At 39.8% G+C, this 18197-nt stretch overlaps 1 protein-coding gene across 1 annotated transcript in view; it reads left to right on the top strand.

The window, feature by feature from the left end:
* Positions 1 to 18197, top strand: part of PHEX (phosphate regulating endopeptidase homolog, X-linked) — a 95358-nt gene that overhangs the window by 47042 nt on the left and 30119 nt on the right. The window contains exons 13-14 of the mRNA NM_001397884.1: positions 13103 to 13180; positions 14801 to 14904. Of these exons, the coding sequence (NP_001384813.1) occupies positions 13103 to 13180; positions 14801 to 14904 (182 nt within the window). The remainder of the gene's footprint in view (positions 1 to 13102; positions 13181 to 14800; positions 14905 to 18197) is intronic.

Raw genomic sequence — 18197 nt, 5'->3', positions numbered from 1 at the left:
TGTTTATTCTTGCTTTTAGCCTCTGTTGAAAGAACCCTGTGTTTTTGTCCACATTTGAGGAGAAGATAGAATTATTCACATAGTGAGGGCCTAAGGGTGTGTCTGATCAGAGTCCTCAGGCAAGCTGCAGCAACCAAGCAGAGTGATGCCTCATCCACTGTCTGGGCACTGGCAAGCTCTCAGCCACCCTGCAGCCTCTGAGATGGGTGGTAGCTGAGGATGGGAGGGCAGGCTTTTGTCTCCCTGACCACGATGGTGCAGATTGCAGCCTCTCTCTCGGCCAAATAGCATTGGAAGCCATATTTTGTAATGGTAGGTCACAGGGAAAAGGGAGTGCCCACAAGTGAAACACCATTGGTGTGACTTATGTGATGAGGGCTTTTGTCTTTAAAACAGTAATTTACTGCTGCTGCTCTTCAGAGCATAATTCAGTGGGAGATCATCACTGAGATGTAAAATTATTCCCTTCCTTGGGCAGGAGCTGTTATTTTAATAATCATTTTTTTTTCTTTTTTTTTCCTCTCTGAAATGCCCCTTGTTCTTGGTTTAACTGGGAGCTTAGAAAAGAGACTCTTACACAAAAGAACCTGTTTTCTGAAAGTTTGCAGATAGCCTGCATTGTGGGAAGTTGGGCCGTTGGTTTGGTTTTGTTTTGTTTTGCTTTGCTTTGCAATACTGTTCTTAAAGCATGGATGACAAGCCAAAAAAAAAGTCTTGTTTTTCTGTAATAAGATTTTTTTCTGTAACTTTGTTAACCTCTTTAGGTCATGGAGCACAAATCCCAGTGTCACTATGCAATCATTTTTTCCCCACTGAACTTGCCTCTGCTTGGCTTTATTTCTCTCTAAGGAAGTCATATACGCAACATTTGTTCCGTTTGTATCTCTCTCTGAACACCGAGGCAAAAGAAGCAAAAATATAAGGACAGTGCCTTGCTATAGGTGTCTCTCTCAGGCAGTGTTAGATACCTTAGTTTAGCCTACAGTTCTGCTGCGCCAGAGAACTGCAGCAAACCTCCCAATGCAATTTAGGCCATTAGCCCTCTGTAATTCAAGAGCTATCTGTGCAAGCCTTGTCTGAACAAAGTATAGGCGCTTTAGAGAAGATACTTGTCCATGTGTTACCCCATAGAAGCCGTTCACTTCTCATGTGGAACTTTCTGTTTGTATCTAGCCCTCTGGTCAATTAAATGAGCCCCTATCGTATTTCCCAGTTCTCTGTAGTCACTCTCTCTTCATATTTGGGTGATTTCACTGAGAACATGATGGCCCTACTGCTCCGACCAGTGGTCTGATGTTTGGCTCGGACAGTGGCCAAACAGTAGCAGATGTCTAGAGATGAACATAAGGACAGAACAAGCACAAAGGGGTGCTTTCTCACTATCCTCTCCCTGCCTGTGACAATCTGCTGCTCTGTTGCCAGAAGTGGTGTATTTGTATTTATTTAGTTTTTTTTTTTTCTCTTGTGAGTTTGTCTGGTGACTTTCTGAACCCACGACAAATGTTATCATCCACAGCTTCCCATGGCAGAGTTCCACTGCCTCACTGTGCTCTCTGTGAGGGAGCACCTCCTCTTGTTTGTCTGGAAAATGTCCTCTGCTCCTCCTACATTCTTATAGTGGGGAAATCAGAGAATCATTATCTGTTCTTTTCTCATGCTCATGCTTGTTTATGTATAGACCTGGCACAGCAATACATGCAGGGAGAATAGAGCCTCCTGCATTTATTCAAATAGACTGTTCAGGGCACGCACTGAATACAGTTCTGAAAAATAACTTTTCATTAACATCTGCTGCATACTTGGACAAAAAGGCCAGGCACCGCAGCTTTGGGAGCTGAAATTAATCTTGCCTAATGCCATGTTAATTTTGCACAAAAGTGACAAAGCATCCAATCTTGAGAATGGTCAGTGGGTGCTCTGCAAAAAGAAAAATGCGTCTTTGTAGCTTGTGAGGTCTGTGGACCCATCCTTTGAAAAATAATGCAAAATATCACAGAGGAACCATCCACATCCCAGTGCCTCTTGCATCTCAAGTAGGCTTTTTCAGGAAGGAAGGCCAGCGCAGGGCTGACGAAACAGCACTTTGTAAGGGAGGGGGATGGAGTTCCTAAACAGAAGATCCCAAGGCACCTTTCACTGGTTCTTTTAAGGTGATTTTATATTATTGTTTCAAGAATGTCAAAGACTTCACAGAGAGTCGTAAGACTGCTTCAGAGCACAAATGAGCTGCCAGACTTACTTCAGAAGAAGGAGGAAAAGGGAAAAATTTCCAAGGGCTTTAATTGCATTTGGACACTCTATTTCCATTCAAAAGCCAACAGAAGCTCTTACTTCCTAATTTACTGATTTTTACCACCAAGTTTTATTCAGATCTTCTTACAACAACACTGTCATTTTTAAATGGGAAAGCACACTTAATGCTAGTTCAGCCCTGGCTATACTTGTCCTTTGTGGAACTTAGCTCTCTGAAAAGAGGGTAGTCTCTGTCTGGATAAGTGCTTTGATGTGAAAATTTCAGGTCCTGCCTCTGCTGTAGCAGTTTCATTGCAGGGAGCAATGAGAAACTCTCCTGATACAGTTGAAACATGGAGTTCAGAAAAGGCAGTCAGATTCTAACTCTTTTCCTACATGTCTGCAGCTTTCTTGGGCTCTACTGGTATTTCCAGGAGATTACCTTCATGGGGGTTGGACTAGAGGATCTCCAGAGGTCCCTTCCAACCCCTACAGTTCTGTGAGTCTGTGTAACTCATCTTTATCCTACTGTGAGCAGGGACATATAGAGAGAAGGGGGCCAAGTTGATATGGAGCAGGAAGTCAAATAATTTATGTAGCTCAGAAATGACACAAGAGGTTTGAAAATCTAATTCTACTTACCTGGTTTGGAATATGGATGGCAAAATATCTCAGTGTCCCTCAGATAGCTGTTTGGAAAATGCCAACATTCAGGGTAACATTTTTCACCTGGAAAATAAAGAGAATGAAAGACACTTTCCTTTCAGTGTAAGTGTCCTCATTCTATTCCCCGAACAAAAATAAATCTTCACTTTCCATCAGATTAACAAGCAGTATATATATTTTTTTAAGCCAAATGTTTGTTTGCTATCACAAACTTTAATTTTTTGAACTCAAAGAATAATCTCTCTCACCTTCCAAATTTAATTTAACCTTCTCCGGAGGACTGGGCTTTTCTGCTCAGTAACCACAGGAGATGTTCTTCTCCCTTGGCCAGAGTTGAAACTAATAGCCATGGCATGTTTGCTTATCTCTTATCTCTGGGGTTAGATCGCTGCTGTCAGCTTCTCCCTTGTTATCTGGCTGCTGCTACTGCTCACTCAGTTGTGCAGGGATGTCAGTTCCATTAATAACCTGAGCACCGTGCAAACAGATAGTGGAAAACAGGTGAAGAGAGAGGAAATTGTATTTAACCCCGATCTCGCAGCTGTCATTTTTCAGACTCTGCCACAACTGTGTAAGGCCTGAATGGGTGCATGACATCAAAACACCTGTGACAAATGGCATGGCTGAAATGCAGAGAGGGAGATGGAGAGGCAGATGGACACCTGCAGTCGCTCAGGGACAGGGGTGAATCTGGAGCTTTTGTGCCAGAAATGCAACATGAAAGCATTGATATGCCAGAAGGCAGCTTCATTCTTCCAAAGGGCAGGAAGTCTTTCATCACCCCTGGAAGTCTCAGACAGTTTAACTTTTACTGCTTTTGTTATTTTACCAAGTAAAACTGCCTTCCATAGAGGAACAGTTACACAGATATTATAGTCCACCAACTGACCAGTAATGGATTCTAAGGCATAATTGATTTAAATATGAAGTGTGCAAAGGCGTAGAATAGAGAGACATTTGGTTCTGAGTAAAAAATGGCATTTTCTGCCTATGCTTTTTTTCTATGTATTTCAGCCATCGTTTTTGTCCTTATAGACATCTGCTTTTTTTACATGTCATGGACAACGGGTAGTGGCACACTTGTTGCTGTGCTGATTGTCAAGGCACCAGGCAGAAGGAATTTCTCTCCAAAGAGAGGGAAATCTTCAAGTTCTGAGCCAACCAAAGTTGTGTTAAAAACTGAAATGAGGACCGGGGACCTAAAGTGTTGGGACGAGGGCACTAGTCTGCTGTGTCTCGTCTCTGTTATGTGTGAGTCTGATGCTCACTTGTGACTAGAAATTTTTCACACACTATTCTTTAAAAAGAAAAGTGGCTCCACAACCTTTGCTAAGCAAAGGTAACCTTGAAAATATTAAATGATATTACATGATGATGCTAAATGATGCATGCAGAGGCTGAGGTCAGAAGTTATCCCTCTCTGGAGCAGGTTATACAACGTTTTGCTGAGTAGATTGCCAGAAGAAACACTGCAGTAAACTCATATCCCATACAACCGTGATGTGGAGAGAACTTCCCTGCCCTTTCCCTGTGCCTGGGCTGCTCCTCACAGATGATGCTGCAGCACTCAGTTCCTGAGATCTCTTCAGCACAACAGGGCCTTGGGGACTTTTATTTTGTCAGGCAGCACAGTGCTTTTTGTTAAACCTGCTCTTTCCCCAGAGCTAAAACAAAAACAGCAGAAAAGCTTTGGCAGAAAGGTGGGTGTGTTTCTAGCAAGAGATGGCAGAGTAGTGGGAGTGCAGGCTGGCTGATGGGGAACACAAGGGGCAAGCAGAAAAGTGACTCCAGGTAGGAGTTTCTGTAAGAAATGCAACATAATTTCTGCAGCTCCCTAACGTGCCAAAGCAGTTCAGAGGTGGCCTTTGCTTTTTTTGCATTGCAGATCCTCAGGACTTTAGTGCAAAAAGCACTGGGTAAGAATATCCTATGCAATTTCAAAGGACAGATACAGGGTTGTTGTTGTTGTTGCTGTTGTTGTTCTTGATTGTGAGGGTGGTTTTCTTGTTTGTCTATTTTTGTTTAATGAAAAAAATTAAACAATTGTCTTGGAAAACAAAGAGAAGTGACTGAAAATAAAGGCTTGAAGAAGAACAGTGTTCTAAAGTACTAAGGATGTGGCTGAGTTCAACTCAGATATGTGAGCTACAAAGCTATGCTGAAGGCAGTTTAGCAGCATACTCCAGGGGTATAAATCTACCAGCATGATGCTAATGATGGCCTGTGCCTCCAGAGCAGAATATTTTTGCATCTGGCTTGCTTGAAATCCAAGTGGAGGAGGCCCTGGCTATCTGTACACGCATCTGTGAATTCACACCCTAATTGGTCCTGTGGTGTGTTAGGGGGCATATAACACAGAAATGCACTCACTGGGGTGGACTTGTCACTGCTGGCGTGGTGGCATGATGCTGCAGCTGGGCATCACACAGGCTGTCAGGGTGCACATCTGCACACCATCCTTTCTTCTGATCCACAAGTGTAAACCCAGCTCCACTGAAAACCCAGTGACTCTTAAAACTCATTTAGGAGCTTTGGATAGTCATGCTTTGGTGTTAACTAATTCTTTTGCTACTTACCACAGCTGTGCTGACCTGCAGATGAATAGAAATAAGATATTTTCCCTGAATCTCTCAGGGGAAGCAGCCTCTCGTGGCCTAACTGTGGGTGATTGGGCTCCTTATACTGAAATAACATGGCCAATATGTGTCCTTCAGGCCCATTTGTTTTTTCTAAGACATAATTACTATTCTATGTGGGTTTTACCAAGCTCAGCAGGTCAGAAATAATATAAAGGCAGAGCTGAATGTTTCTGGGATAGTGTTTTTCTCTAGCTGAAACATGTACTTTCCAGAATGTGTTATGAAGTGATAAGCAAGGAGGGATACGCTGTGGAGGCAATTAAACCTGGGTGCAACTGTCAGGAGTGGTTCCCAGGGTGTGCTGTCTCCCAAATCATGCCTGAGAGATGCCTTGGAAAGCATCTGTTGGTGTAGTCTGAACCCATTCCCTTTGTTCCTTGTCCCTGCCAGCAGCTCTTCCCAGGCATATGGCACTGGAGGGAGACACCCTGCCACAGAGAGGCCAGGTACAGACAGTGGGCACCCTTGGAAGGTATCACAGAGCTGTGCATGGTTATCAAGGGTGCTTCGGAATATGCATCCATGTGCACCTGCTGTAGCCCTTGCTGTCTTGCTCAGGTCAAATCATGGAGTTAGTCTCTACTCACTTAAAAATAAATAAATTATATATGTATATGTATGTGTATATGTATATATTTATATATGGAAAGGAAAAAAAACATTGCAGAACACCAAAACTGAAATCTGAGTAGGTAAGAGAAATCTATTGTTTTACTTGTTCATCTTGGAGTATTCTTTATGCTGCTGGGATTTTGTCCAGACTGAAAGAAGACTAAAATAATTTGTTTACTCTGCTCGATGCACAAAGCAAGAATCGTTATTCCAATTTTCTTTATTGTGAAGCCGAGCTGAAGGGGTGGGGAGATGAAGGTCTTTGTCCAACCAGACTTGGGAACCCCCAGCTGCAAACAGAACTACTACTGCTGACAGCTGCTCTTAATCTGAGGAAAAATATTTCAGATTTAAAGTCAGATGTAATTGTTACCCCCACCCCAACCTCCTCCCCAGCCCTCCACATCTTTCTACCTGTAAACAAAAGCCTTCAATTACAGTCTATAGAGAAGCACTGTCAAGAAATCTACCCTCTGTTAGCCTTTGCTTTTTAAAATTGTCATTGGGCAAGGGTTGTCTGAGATTCTAATGTTTTTCCAAACAGTTGCTCAAGCTTTTCCACATTCATCATTTCAGATCTTTTTGTTGCTGTTGTCCTTGTTAGATTGGGATATAACAAACTGTTTTAAGGTTTTGAGAGTATAATTGGCTCTCTTGTTGACCCACTGAAGTCAAAATAAAACTCTCATTCAAAATTGTGAAAAGGATACATCTAATCATTTATGTATTGTGCAATCATAGAGGAAGATATTTGCTTTGTGAAATGTGTTTAATTTACAGAGCTGTGGTTCTGTTCATGGAAGACAGCATTCATGTCTGTCATATATAATGTTCTGTTCATAAAAGAATAGATTCATTATGATTGTCATGCAGAGGTTACAAAATGGAAATGGAATTAAAATAAAACGGACAAAGGAATTCTTTTTCTTAGTAGAATTAAAGAATAGCTGTCAGTAGAATGAGTTTGGAACCAAGCTGGTAGGAGAAAATTTGAGAAGGTATAATAATTATACTGCTGCATTGAACTACGAAGTTATGTTTGTCAAAATATCACAGTAAATTTGTACGTTTATAAAAGACAAACTGTTTCAGATTTTCTGTTATTTAGTTTGGTTCTTTTGATAAAAGCTCAATGCAGGACGAGTTAAAACTGAAAACTTAATTCCAGTGACGTTAGCATCACAGTGCTTGAACCAGTGATTGAGTCTTTGTCTTGCACAGAGCCAGAACCAAAAGGCACTTAGGACAGAAAAGAGTCACATTGTGACTTGAATTATTTTTTTCCCTGATTTATTTCTATGCATGGCTGTCCAACTCAACTTTTAGGTGCTTGTAGCTTTATGGATAGTAATAATATTATTGTGATAGTGGATATTAGGAGTAAACATATACTGCCAAATAACTGCTTAGGAAATGTTGTGTCTCTTTTGCTTTCCTTTTCCTAGGAAAATAAAGTCCAACGTGGTCCCTTTTTAAGTTTTGAAAGGTGCCACTTCACCACTGATTGAAGTTTATGATTTCATGCGGCCCCTGCAGTGGAAATAAAATACTTCATTAAGATGTGCCCAGTCCAGATGCCACTGAAGTCACTGGATCACATCCTACTGATATCTGTAGTAGTTTAGTTTAGCTCCGTGATGGAAATTTTCTCTTTTACCAAGATCCATCACTATTTTCCCATTTTTTTCTATACATAAAACCTGTGATATTTATGCAGCAATTTTACCAGATGGTTCTTGAATCATCTGTTTTCAATGACAAATGAAAAGACCAGAATCGTACATAAAGGCTGAATTAATCTTTGTAATTAAATGGAACATTACTTTGCTGTGAATGATTTTAGCTTTCAGAAAGTATTTCATGCTAATTTTTCAGCGAACTGTAATTGTATTAATGTTTTTTTTTATTTTTAGAAACTTGAAAATGATCTTCACAAAGTTATTGCGAGTCAAATTGATATACAGAAGATCTGTGTCAGACTCATATAATTTTGTTGGGAGTGAGATGCATAGAGATTTTTGTTTATTTATATTACAGTGAGTTATCAGTACTTGCTGTCACTAGCAGGCCTACAAAGTAACAGAATTTGACTGATGGGCAAAAAAGGCTCTCTGAAATCTCACACACCATTTGATGTCAAGTGAAAATTTGACTAGACTGGAGTGATGCATCTAAACAGGTGTTTGTTTCCACCTTAGCAAGTTGTTAGGAGTGAAAGGCCTTTTGTTGCTTTGTCTCTGTAGGAAACTGATCTGCAGCGCTCACATCATGACAGAAAGACACACTCATGATAAAATCCTCACTGTGTGGAAGTCAGTGGTGGATCTTCCTTGAGTAATCAGTGGCAGAGGGAGTAGCTGCACAGCAGGTCATCTGCCTTGGAGCCTGCCTCTAGCTGCTTGTATAGAAAACTTACTCCAAAGTTTGCTGCTTCTGTGCATCACCCCCTGCAAGAGCCTCTCACTTCCAGTGATGAGAGAGGAAGTCCAAGGAGATGAGTTTCCTTAAGTTACCCAACAGCCTAAGCTAGGCTGAGAACTGAACTGGAGGAAATACCCCATTACTCCTTTTCTTCCTGTACATGTGGTTACTTAACATGCAAACTATTGAGACAAATTAAATAAGCCCTTAAACTATAAAAATTTGTATGTGATGCATTTACAATGGATTCATGTGCGATTACCACATTGTTGGTTCCTGTACATTTGTCACATTTCATTTGCTTTGCCCATGTGTGTGCACACTTCCTGGAAGGCTGATCTTTTAAACATACTTCTAATCCTAGCAGGGGGAAAATACTGACATGATTATCAAAGAACAAGCCAGTCTTAAGAGAGCTTTTTACTTTCTAGTGTTTTATGAATAAGGAGTCCTCAAATTGCCATTAAGTATTATTCAAGTGAATAGAAAAGCTATCCAAGGAAGCAAGAAATTTCCAACATGCAAATTTAGAAACCCACTCTTAGCAAGATGCTTTCAAATTTATCTGCTGTGTAGATAAGTTGGGCTCCACCCTAGGCTTAGCTGGAAGGGTTTGGACCTAGTAACAAAGCTGTTGGGAGGAATCTCAGTGGAACAATTCCCAGGGATTTCAAAGGGCTTCCTGTGTCATCTTGGGAGGTTTGCTTTGACTACAGGTAGCAGTCCTCTGCAACAGGAGCCCCACATCCTTCACTGTTGGCATCAGGGTACTTACTGATGTGCCACACCATCTTGGCCTGCTGCCCCTGTTGCCTTCCCAGTGTGTCTGCACGGGCTCTATGGGCCTAAACTTCATCCTGGTTGGAGCCAGGGTGTTGGAAACAGTCTTCTAGAGGTACCTTCTTAGTTCCTCTGATCAAGTAAGCTTATTCATCTCTTTCTCCCTTACCAGCATGTGCTACGTGGTGGAGATTTTGTCTGACCATGGGAGAATACCTCAGAAGGAGGTTTGGTTGTCTCGTGAAAAACATTAGGACCAATTTGAGGCACATTTCTTTTGTGGGAGAAGCTATATAGAAAGATATGAATTGCATGAAACAATCTTGTACTGATTTGCCTGCCATCACCTCTTGCTTTTGTTGTTCTCAAAGATGCTCCTAAAGGATGTTGTTCATTTGTGATTTTCCAAAAATTTCAGCACCGAAAGCTTTGTTTCATAATGGTATTTTAGCATGTACCTACGTTTCATGATAGCAAATTAACTTGATGTGTTAGTAACAGTGTGCTTTTCTGAATCTTTGTTATCCTACGTGACTGGTGGAACATTCATGAAGGCATAAGAATTACGTTGCTAGTAAGTTCTACCTTAGAATTTAGTCAGACTTCTGCAGTGCATATCATGGTAAGAATTTCTAAGTAACACGTACAATAAAGTAACACTTTTCCCTAAATATATATATGAAAAAATACAGACAGATTTAGCCATTGTTAAAACATCAGAGTACTAAGAACAGCATTACTTTCTGAGTTTACTTTCAAAATACTCTGAGACAAGTTTTGTTATTTAATAGGGTTTTATGTTGACTCTATAGCATAGCATTTGTCTGTTTTTCCTCATGCATGGAAATTTTAAGCTTATAATATTGGTTATCAAAGATGCAAAGCAAGAGTTTGTGTAACTTGAGAAGCAAGCCTATTACTCCTGAAGTAGCCTGGTTAGGAGAACTCTTCCCTTCTTCCTTTTCTAGTGCAGCAGGGCCATGACAAGACTAAATAATTTAAATACATCTGAAATATAAAATTAATATTAAATAATATTATGGGCATGATATTTAAGTCAACCTACATCACACCTGCTATTAAGGAGCCTGGAGGAGGAATCATCCTCGTCCTTGAAGATGTTTGGTTAAGGAGTGGGGTTTAAAAGTGCTGAAAACTGGCTCCATGCTGCTGCTCTTACTGGGCTGCTTGGAAGAAGAGACAGACAGATGTGGCAGATATTCCACAAGGACTCTAAAATGTCCACGTAGGGAAGGGAAGATGAATGTGTTGTGGTCATGACCAGACAGCTACCACTGTGGGTCTGAGGGCAGTGTCCATCTCTACTTCTTTGAGCAAAAGAGTGCTGCCAGATGCAGCCTGGCTTTGTAGTCTTCTGCATTTACAGCCCATGACACATGAATCTTTTTGCTTTCATTTCGAGGGCAATCTAGAAAATGAGAGGATATGCTATAGTTCAGAAAAACAATAATGTTCTTTTATATGCCCAAGTTCAATCAACAATTTTTGATTGACCAAGTACTGGCTAAATCATTATTAAAATGGCATTGTACTGACATAGTTAGTACTTCTTGCAAGTTGCACTCTAAATTGTTCTTAAAATATTACTCTTCATCATATAAGTTAATTAAATAGATATAATGTAAATACCAAAGTGTTAAGGGGTCAATTAAGCAGATTCAATTTAGAGACTACTTCAAGTAATTCAGATGATGACTGGAAAACATGCAGAACAGTTGAGATTCACTGAATTTGTTTAAGCAGCTGACTTAATAGAAACTAAAACTGATGAGTTTTGCACTTTGCTTTATCTAGGCTACTGTAACAACTGGGACTGAAATACTGAAAATGGAAATGGAAATTTTCCAGTCTTTTGCAAAAGTTCTGTCAGCTAGACCTGACAGCACCATCAGCAACAAAAAATAGACGCTCTTGATTACATACAAACTTGCAGATGAGTTGTGCTCTCCTCTCTTTCCCTTTTTTTCCCCTCAGGCATTTAAACTATCTTGAAAGGCTGCTGTACCTTCTGGAAAACTGAGAAAACATTCAGCTGAGAGTTAATTTGGCTCATTTCATATTTCCTGTTCAGCATTTGTCTTCCATTGTGTTTTTTTTCACTGGGGATATTTGCATGACAATGGGATCTTTCTTGCTTAAGAGTTCATCTGCTCCTGCTGCTAATTTCCCACCTGAAGTTGTAATCTTCTATTTGAGACATCTTAATTATCTCAACTGCAATTAATTGTGATGTCACAAGTGGAGGATTATGACTTTAGGTTGGAAATGAGATTGAGAAATTGAAGGAGTTTCAAGAAGCTAATAGGTTTCTCTTCTCGAAAATAACATAGAAGAGAGTTTTTGTTAAACTGAGGCAGTCCCTATCAGCTTTCTTACTGTTGTGGAACAAACGATTCTAATTCTTGCTGCCTGTGGTCTTCGTGAGAGGCTTTGTTGTATGAGGTGCTGCGATGGTGAAAAAAAGGGCAAGGATTTTATTATGGAGAAAGGGGGACCTTCCCTTGAACTGCCATCCCATTCAGCAAGACAGAAAAGCAGAAGACAGTGGGCCACCAGAGAGATACAGGATCTGCTTGCAGATAGAATGCAGTGTTGGTATGACTCTTGTTTGTTTAAACAAACAGTCAGTTTGTTGCATTTTGTATCTTGCAGTATTCGCTTGTTTTTAGGCATTTGACCTTTCTGTCGATATTTCCAGAAGAGCTTTTTGTTAGGGATGGAGGAAATCCCAAAATATTTGAGGATAAATTAAGTTCAGCTTCCCAAAAACATATGAAGTGAAAACCTTGTGCTACCCTGATCCATCACAGCTTTAATTTATTCAATGTCTTTGTCATATTTCACTTCTTTGTATGTCATCTTATCCTTCCATATTCTGCTGCTTTTCCTTTGGAAGTACACTGTTTTCACAGCAATTCTCTGTGTCTGGGTGACCTGCTGCTGTTTTTGTGAGGCCATTGCTGTAGTTGTTTATATCTTTATGCTATGATTTATGAAGTGGCAGTGCTCATCTACAGCTGCTATCAATTCACACCAGCGTGTTTACATGGATTACGCATGGGACCGGTTCATGACTGAAAAGGAATAAAACAAAGTCAAAGGAAAGCTAAGTGTCTCACTTTAACACCATTAATGATGTTAGCAAAGGCTAAAGGCTGTAAATTAGAGGGCTGAACGTAGAGAATGAACTAAAGGTCAGCCATGTGGTTTTAGGAGAGTAAAATGTGCATCAGAAAAAATGTTCACCCAACCTCAGACGTAAAGGGAAGCGATCATCAGTGAAATCATGCTGGTTTGATCTTGCTGGGATCCAGGCTTATCCATATCTGTGAAATAAATATATTTTAGCACTTGGATGTGTACCAGCTGCTGAGCCATAGCAAAATGGCACATTTCCTGGAGCCTTTTGGAAAACATTGTAAGAAGAGGTATTTGACCATTTGATTATCTCAGTTACTGGTAGCTGTTAAGAACAAGATTTTTGTTTTCAAACAGATTGCTGTAATTCTGCAAAAACTCTGCAGGTGTCAACAGACCCACTGTGATAATCTGACCATGTTGTGAAGTGAAACTCATTTGTGGCAGCGAGTTTACCTTGTAGGCAAGATGGTTTGAAGTTAAATTAAGATGCCTTCAGAGAGACGTAATACTATGCAGTGGAAAATAATGGAAAAAAAACCAACTGAGAAATGTTTATATCTGCCAATTCTTTCTTTTTTTCTTTTTCAAAGGCAAAAGCAGTTATGGCAAAAGTGGGTTACCCTCAATTTATAATGAATGACACATATATTAATGAAGACATCAAAACAGTAAGTGTCAGATTTGCAGCTTTCTTCTTTTACATCTTGGGACTATTCTTTGCTCTCTTCCACTGCTGTCCAAAATCAAAGCTTTTCTTTTGTTATGCCCACATCTGGATTTCAGCTTGCTTGGTTATTTTTAAGCTCTACTGCATAAAACATCAATGATGTTGTATTGAAGTAAGATGGCCATCATGCCAGCTGGCAGTAAAATTTACCTGGGTGCAAAGAACCTTCCTGCTATTAACCATTTTTCAAGTTAAAAGTACCCCAGCATAAATTTTGTATTTAGTTATAAAAACAAAACAAAAACATACCTCCTCAAGGTAATGACCTTCAAAAACCTACTGCATTTTTTTGTCTGAATTATCACCGTTGATGATTCTAATATAGTACAGGCTCTCTGCTCTTTCTCCAGGCTATGAATTTTCTAACCTGATCACATCTTCAGGCTCTAATTGCTGTACAGCCCTACAGTTAGATATGCTGAACAAGGATGCTGTTGAGGCCTCAGTCCTGAGCCAGTATTTATTCAACTTAGCAACAGCTGAAAGGAAGATGATGAAGAATAACATATTTTCCAAAAACCTAATTGTGGCATGTGTGTGATGAATTGTGTTACTGCAAGTCATAGGCAAAGTGGAACCACAAATTCAATCTTGAACCACTAAAATCCAAGTAGGGATAGAGTTACTTTGCCAGAGAACATGAAAGAACACGAAAAGGAGGCATGATTCATTGAGGACCTTTGGAAGAGCCAACTCTACAAGCTTAGTCTTTGTCCATGGAAGAGTAAGGTGAGGTGGTGCTGTGAAGCCAGTGCAAAGATACTGGATGTGACCAGCTTTGCCACTCAGGGTATAGAAATACTTACCACAGATAAGTGGCTATATGTAGTAATAATAATAATTGTTAATCACAGTTGAAAAAAACAGATAAATGTGATGTATAACTCCCTCACAAGTCCCTCACAAGTCCTGGTATCGCTTGCTGACAACAGGGATTTCAGCTGGATTTATAAAATGTTAGAATACCTTTTTCTTGCATGGTTAGTTGTGTGCGTGGGTTGCTAATAGATTTGGACGCTTGTGGGAACATGGAACCCTATGGCTATATGAGTTCAATGCAAGGAATGGTAAAAACCTGTAAAAGCAGCAGCAGAATCCTCCAAGGGAACGCAATACAAAGCACTTGCAGTGAAATGCAAAGCAAACAGAGAAAAAGAGGCTTTGTTACTGTCTTGAAAGTGGTTTTAAAATGAACTTTTAAAAATGAGGATAGACCTCTTCCCTTAAAGAAAAGAGGCTGCCTTATAATAGCCGTAGAAACATGCAGTCTGCAGTTCATCATTGGGTACTTCTGATTTCCTCAGATGCATCTACACAGGTGAAAGCTTTTCTGATATTCCACTCCCTTGTGTAAATCCATTCACCATCCATTTTTAAACCAGTATCACAAAATATTTATTCTTTCTACCAACTGTGGAAATTTCATTTGTTTTGATCATGTCTAAAAAAATATATTATTATTATTATTATTATTATTATTTTAATTAAAAGTTCTAATTGTTCTGTCAGCTCTTCTTTCCTTGGACATATTCTAAAAAATATCTGTGCTTTGCCTATACAGCTGAAGTTTACAGAGAGTGACTATTTTGGCAATGTATTACAAACTCGCAAATATGCAGCCCAATCTGATTTCTACTGGCTTAGAAAAGAAGTTCCAAAAACAGAGTGAGTAGACAAAAGCTAAAGTTTTGTACTCTTTTAACAACGTTGTAATTTATAGTATTTAATTTATACAATTTCATTGTAATAGAATTACGGGCACAGCAACATATTGCAATAAAAATGCTTATGGGCAAAAAAACCCAAAACAACAGTTATTCAGCAACTCCTGTGGATATTTTTATCACAGAATTGCTTTTTTCATTAAGTTCTAGATATTCATATTCTGATGCACAGTGGTCATATGCTTGCAGCTTAAACTTTTAATTTGATGAAAAAAAAAGGAGTAATTGAATCTCAATTAAAAGTGGATTATGTCTCTTGGTCACAGTTAGAATTTGGAATGGTACAGCAGGGATTTGTGAAATAAATTTTCTATGAATGGAACCATTATCAAGAAATAATATTATTATTAGTAGTAATCAGCACTGTTAGTTACCTGCTGTTGATAGCAATGATACAGACTAAGGCATGATTTAATTTACATATGCTATATTTATTTATTTGTAAACCAGAGAATACAAATTGTATCACATACAGTCATCAAATATGCAAAAGAATCAGTCTCTCTTCTTACTGGTGGGTAATCAAATCCTTAAAATGCAAATTAAAACCTAAACAGAAATTAATTACTCTAATCATGCTACTTAAAAATGACTCCTCCTGCATGGAGACCTTGAAATCAGTGCAGCTGCTTAGCTCCTGTGATGCAGTTTCCCTATGCTTCCAGAAATTCTTGCTCATACTGAACTGCACCTTGTTTTGAGGATGGTAGATGGTGCCAGCAGGAGAGGCATAGCCTGTGCCTGCTTAGACTTTCATAATTTGGTCTCATGTACTTAAGCTATAAACATCCCCTCAATTTTAATGGTGGATTTTACCTTCTTGTCCCACTTTTCTCTGACATTCCATTTGTTAACCTTAGTGAAACATAGCACTTGCTTCTCAAAACCAATAGGGTGGTGAGGAGCTGGCACAGGCTACCAGAGAGGCTGTGGATGCCCCGTCCATAGAGGTGTTCAAGGCCTTAAAGGTGGACTTAAGGTGGACTTAAAAGTATCAGATCTTGCCACATTTTGATTATCAGACCACCTCTTTTTGATGTTTTTGCTTCTCTCTTCTCTTCTCTTCTCTTCTCTTCTCTTCTCTTCTCTTCTCTTCTCTTCTCTTCTCTTCTCTTCTCTTCTCTTCTCTTCTCTTCTCTTCTCTTCTCTTCTCTTCTCTTCTCTTCTCTTTCTTTTTTTTTTTTTGGTTGTTGTTGTTTTGTTTTGTTTTCTTAAGTCTGTATCATTCATTGAACTCCACAGATCATTGGTCTACACTGAAGCTTGGCACTTTGTTAAGAGAATTACCCTTGGGGACTGTTTCTGTTTTTTTTGTTTCCTCTTTTCCCTAGCTTAGTAGCTTTTAGCAAAATATTTACATTTAGAGATAGATATTATAAAATGATCCATGCAGTGGACTGACAAATAAGAAAAAGAGTATGTAAGGAAATAATGCCTATTCTTTACTACCCCCTTATTGCCCCCCAAAGTGAAACACTATATTCGTTTAGCAGACACTGCAGATTTCTTGGCAATCAAAATGGACTCTTTCATTAGCATAATCAGCTATATGGAACATCAAAGTGTTGGTTCTCTTAGAACACCAGGAAAGCACCATCAGGGGGACAGGCAAAGGAGTTCAATGAAGAGAAATGTGGATTTCAAAGTGGAAATAGTTTTTCTGGAAATACAACAGTTTTGTAATCTAAGAAACAGAAAAAATCCCCCAAACCAGGAGTATTTATAAAAATTCTTTGTCTTGTGTTTTGCTCCCTCCTGACCTAGTCGTCACCTGGCTTAGAGCAAAAACGAATGGGGAGGACTCAGGTGTGGTGTTGCTCTGGCCATGGATGCAGGGATGCACAGGGACACATTTCATGCCAGTTCTTGCTAAGAAGATGTGATGTTGTATTGGGGTACCCAGGGGCTGGATGCCCTGAAGGCACCCCAGCCACAACACCTGCCTTGGATACTGGCTATGATCCCAGCAGCTGGCTGGGGAGCTGGCTCGTGCCTTCACAGCCATCTCTTTCAAACCAGAGAATAAGTGCTAGTATCAGGACAGAGATGCACATGAGGGATTTGTGGCAGCAGCTGAAGAATATGATGCCTGAAGCAATGCCAGTTGGATGGACAGGGCTGAATAGAGGTGACAAGGCTGGAAAGGGAAAGCATGGGAGGGAGGAGACCAAGTGTGAAGGCAATTACCTTAATCCAGGTGAGACATGACTACAGCAGAGGGAGGTGAAAGGGAGCATGTGGAAGGGAGAGATAGAGGAGAATTGGGGTTTCAGTGGCATTTATCCATCTTTGGAGCCATATATGTTAATATGTGTAAATACTCATGTATATGTAAACAAACATCTTTTTAACAGTGATTGAATCTATGCTTCCTAACATTTATAGCATATTTGCACAAAACAAGAAGTCAGAGAACATTTTGGGCATCTCACTACATTATTATTTTCTTTTTCCTTTGAAGTCAGGAAATATCAAAGATTATTTCACTCAATCCTCCACGCTGGATATGTAGGCATCTGGTAGCCCTGTCACAGGACACACAAGAAGTGATCCTGGATAAGTCCTGCAGGACTTATTTCAATTTTTCAATTACACAAAGTTGTTTGTCTGTCCTGGCCCTTGGTTTCTGCAGAGAAAGGCAGTTTTCAGATGTGCTGGGTTGAATGTGGTTAGGGACACCACAAAAAATGCTCAAGAAAAATGGAAAGCAGGCACAGAAGATGCTGGGCAGGCTGTTGACTGCCAGAGGGCTCTGAGATTAGAAATCACGTGGGTGGGCCTACTCTGGAGAGGACAGGCTGGAAGAAGCCTAATGGAGCCTTTTCCTGACCTCTAAACCTCAGTGTAAGCAGTGATGTGGCACTGGAGGCTGGGCCCAGCCTCACCATCCTTGTTGCTTCCCCAGGCCTGAGGGAAACAGATGGCAGGCTTACATGAGAGGCTAATCCTTTATTTTTATACAGGCAAATGTATAAAGTTGGCTAACAGTGTGAACAGGAAATACACTATTCAAAGTTACCTTGAAAATGGCTTCCCCTTTTTAGTAGATTTTATTTTGTTGCCTTTTCTTATCTTTTGAAGAGATTTTCCAGATTCCAGCTGCATTAGCAACTCTGTACCAGAGTTATTTACTTACTCAAAAAGTTGAGTTCATGCTTTGAAGAGAATTACAGAAATAAGCTTTTCCCTGCATTGTAAGGGTTTCTAGTCAACACTTTACATAATTGCCAATGT

This window comes from Gallus gallus, chromosome 1, assembly GCF_016699485.2.
Source record: "Gallus gallus isolate bGalGal1 chromosome 1, bGalGal1.mat.broiler.GRCg7b, whole genome shotgun sequence".
Classification (NCBI taxonomy): domain Eukaryota; kingdom Metazoa; phylum Chordata; class Aves; order Galliformes; family Phasianidae; genus Gallus; species Gallus gallus.
Note: the sequence above shows the minus strand (reverse complement) of the source record. Positions and strands in the feature narration are given on the sequence as shown.